Source organism: Morone saxatilis, unplaced genomic scaffold (genome assembly GCF_004916995.1).
Source record: "Morone saxatilis isolate NCDOM2014 unplaced genomic scaffold, NCSU_SB_2.0 Contig7, whole genome shotgun sequence".
Classification (NCBI taxonomy): Eukaryota; Metazoa; Chordata; class Actinopteri; family Moronidae; genus Morone; species Morone saxatilis.
The window spans coordinates 19,002,903-19,006,498 of NW_023340246.1; the positions used below are offsets into that span (position 1 = coordinate 19,002,903).

The window sequence follows — 3,596 nt, forward strand, 5'->3', positions numbered from 1 at the left end:
GGGGGGGGGGGTGGACCATTTGTGACAGCAGCGCCTTTTGCACCGTAACACCTGTTCCGGTTCAGCCACTACACGGTGAGCTCACCCAGTAGACCACGTTGTAGCCTTCAAAAGCGACTCCACACACACATTTAGCGTCAATTCCTGCAACCGTGCGTCCTCCTTTCCCCCCGTTAACGATGCATTAAACACCGGAACAACGAGGGCACGGGAGGCGGAAACGCTGAATAATCATTTAAATCTGCGATCACAACTCGAAGCGCCGACCCTGCAGCACATGACGCGAACACACCGGCTGTTCGGGGTTCACATTGAAATGTTAAAGCCTACCAGATCGATGAAGGTCAGAAACTTCCAGCTGCCTCCGTAGGTCTGGTGTGCCGGCATGTCTAAAGCTTTGTAGTGGCAGAGGATGGAGAAATAAGACAGCAGGATGGCGACCCGGAGGACCTGCGAGGGGATCAGCGCCATGATGCTCTCTCTGTCTCTCTGTCTTTGTTTACTTGTGTTGCCTTTATTTCTCTGCACCTGCCTCTCTACCTGTGTCTCTCTGTTCGTCTGCAATCCAGCTTTTACCTGCCTTAACCTCCCTCCCTGTGTCTGCGCCTCTCCTGCTCCCCCACTGTCCGTCTACTGCTTCCGTGTTATGATGATGATGATGATGATGCGGAGGCGGAGGGGGGGGAGCTGTAGTATGCATACAGCCCTGGGATAGTCTACACAGGTGTTTATTTAGTGGGAAACAGGGTTTATTTTAATGTTTTTATGTATGTAATTATGCCAAATGTTACATTTACTGAGTTTGATTATTTTATTATTTTACAGTTAGTTTCCAGCCTCACAAAAGTTCCATAATTATACATTTTAAAGTCATTATATTGCTTTTACTCCGTTTAATTTTTTTTGATATTTTAAATTCAGATGTTATTTCATGCTCGTAATAATAACGTTGCCAGCATTGGAACAGACTGTGGCCACAATAGCGGAGTCTTTAATGATAAATATTCATGATATTATTAAATAATCATGGGATTAAATAGAGTGAAATTACAGAAATACATTTCACAAATAAAGTTATGATCAAAACTCCTTAAAAACTCTTATTTTGTAAAGGTTTCATTGGAGGTCAGTTTGATGTAATTATGATTTATAGTGCTTTCATTTGATAATGTCATTTTTCATGATAATGGACTTATTGCCCGCTCAGACAATTACATGTATGCATACAAACATACATACATACAGAGCAAATTAACACTACAGTGCAGTAAATGTGCACATGATTATAACAGTAATAATTAAACATGGTGTGTTTGTACTAAGGCAGGCAGAACCTAATGTAATTTAAGTGCTGTTTTAGCTGTAAATTGCATTGACTTTTGTCCAACAGTAAATGATCACCCCTGTAATTTTATTATTCTTAGTTCATAGTTTATGCCGGCATGATGGTGGACTGCGTTCAAATCTTTGTTGTGTATTTTTACAGATATGACTGAATAAAGAAAAGCTCAATTCATAACATTTACACTACTGTCTAAATGGTTCTAAATAAAAATGTGAATACATTATTTCTGTATTTTGGCCATGCAGCCATTGAAATAAAAATCAACAGATTTAAAGTGAAGGAGAGAAAGAGCGGATGCTGATAGACATTATAAAAAGATCTCCAGAAGGCGAGGAAAAGAGGTGATGCTGTTGCCACGGTGACGCTCAACTGCTACTCAGGAAAGAGTGTAGTGCTGTTTCTGCGCTTGCAGGTTTATGGATGAATGGACACATGCTAAGGGCTGCATTACACAAGTCTGTTTTGAATGTTAACGTTGTACTCAACCATCACGTAATTGTGTTTCAAGCTAAGTCAGGATTCAAACCTGTGACCGTGGCTACAGTCACCTACAAGTACAAAATACAATGGAGAGTGCATACTTGCATACATTGAAGTCTCCCCTTTTGTTCAAGTGTTTTTTGAAGTGGCTATATGTAATTGATTTTTTGACAGAGAAAAACAAAATGATTCTTATTTTCAGCTGATTATACACTAATGAAAACATACCTATAAATATTATACTGGACCTTTAAAGGAGACATGTTCTGCTGCAGCCAGTGCTCTTACAGCCTGAAACATTACTCTTTATTTGCTCGACCGCTTGTATAAATTATCATCTATTGTGATCTTCATTAGATTTTTTGCTTTAGATAATATCGGTTTTAGTCTCTGATGCTACGTTCCTATGCTGGTGATAAAGTCGTATATCTGAACTAAGTCAGCTGCTAGATATTAAATGCTGTCGCATAAGAAGAAGAGGAGGTTTTTGGTCGGAGTGACTTCTGGTAAGTGGTGTCAGTTAATAGATATTTGATACAGTGTCTAGTTAAAAAAAATAGGCTATATATATATATATAGGCTACATACATGTTACTGTTGTTTTTTCTTGCTGCTGTCACCAAGTGCTTGCTCATGGTGGGAACTGTTGGGTATCTGTAAATAATTTTATAAGGAGTCTGATCTAGATCTAGAAAAGTGTCTTGAGATAACTTTTGTTATGATTTGGTGCTATACAAATAAAACTGAATTGAATTGAATTGTTTTTTTGACGAGATTTCAACCCTGACAGTCACGGTGTAGTTAGAAACTATTAACCAGTTTTAGTTTACAAGCATGTTAAGCTGTAGGTCAACATCCTAACTGGCTTACAGTCGAATATCAGGCTCAACCCGTACGCTCTCACACTGAGCATCATGAAAAACATTATATTTTTAGAGGAACATGGGGATCTCCTTGCTTTATATAGAGGACTTCTACTTAAGTCTGCCTTATAAACACAAAGTATGCTGAGAAACACAGCAACAGTGTCTTATGGTCTGGTCCCAGCGCGAGGTATAACCGCTAAAAATTAAAAGACTGTGCTCTCTGTGAATAATATTAGACCCCAGGCTAAAACTGTTCTTCTCCCCTCCTCTTTTAAATTAATGGCGGTTGACCAATAATGAAATGGTGCAGTACCTCCACCATCTGGTGAGGACGATGGTCAGACTGGTTTGACAGAGATGGTCAAACACCCCATTTGGCCTCAGCGGGGTAAATGTCCATTATGCTCTCATTCTTGCGTTTTTTCTTGTTCAGACTTATCATCAACCAAAGAAGTCCTCATAGTTTGTTTGTCAGAGCCTTCCTCTCTGGTCTGATCTGGTTACGGTTTGGTTAAATTTAGGCAACCTAAACTACTTACTAAGCCTGCTATGTTTGGGGAAAGATTATCTCCATTATGATACTACAGATGTCACTGACTGGTCTATTCAGACTAATGCACAAGTGTAACAGTAATTTAACTGAAGTTCATACCTGCTAACCAAGGCTTACTGTAATTCCTGGGCCGTTAGCATTGAGACCCTTTATTAGATCAGTGTTTTACAGGACCAGTGTGTAGGATTTGGAAATGAGAACTGGCTGTGAAGTGTTTAGCTGAAACCATGGTGGCCCTGTCTACAGCCAGTGCTTGGTTTGTCCCTTCTAGGCTACTGTAGAAGCATGGCGATGCCTCCATTGAAGGCGACGCACTGATAAATACATCTAATTTTAAGGTAACAAAAACATA

The 3,596-nt window shown here is 39.7% G+C and overlaps 2 protein-coding genes across 2 annotated transcripts in view; one reads left to right on the forward strand and one right to left on the reverse strand.

The window, feature by feature from the left end:
* LOC118341073 (androgen-induced gene 1 protein-like) overlaps positions 1 to 3,596 on the forward strand; it is a 28,322-nt gene that overhangs the window by 10,609 nt on the left and 14,117 nt on the right. The gene's annotated exons all lie outside the window — the stretch shown is intronic.
* Positions 292 to 638, reverse strand: LOC118341074 (androgen-induced gene 1 protein-like). Its single transcript, XM_035679248.1, has one exon. The coding sequence runs from the start codon at positions 469 to 471 to the stop codon at positions 307 to 309; it is 165 nt and encodes a 54-aa protein (XP_035535141.1). The 5' UTR covers positions 472 to 638; the 3' UTR covers positions 292 to 306.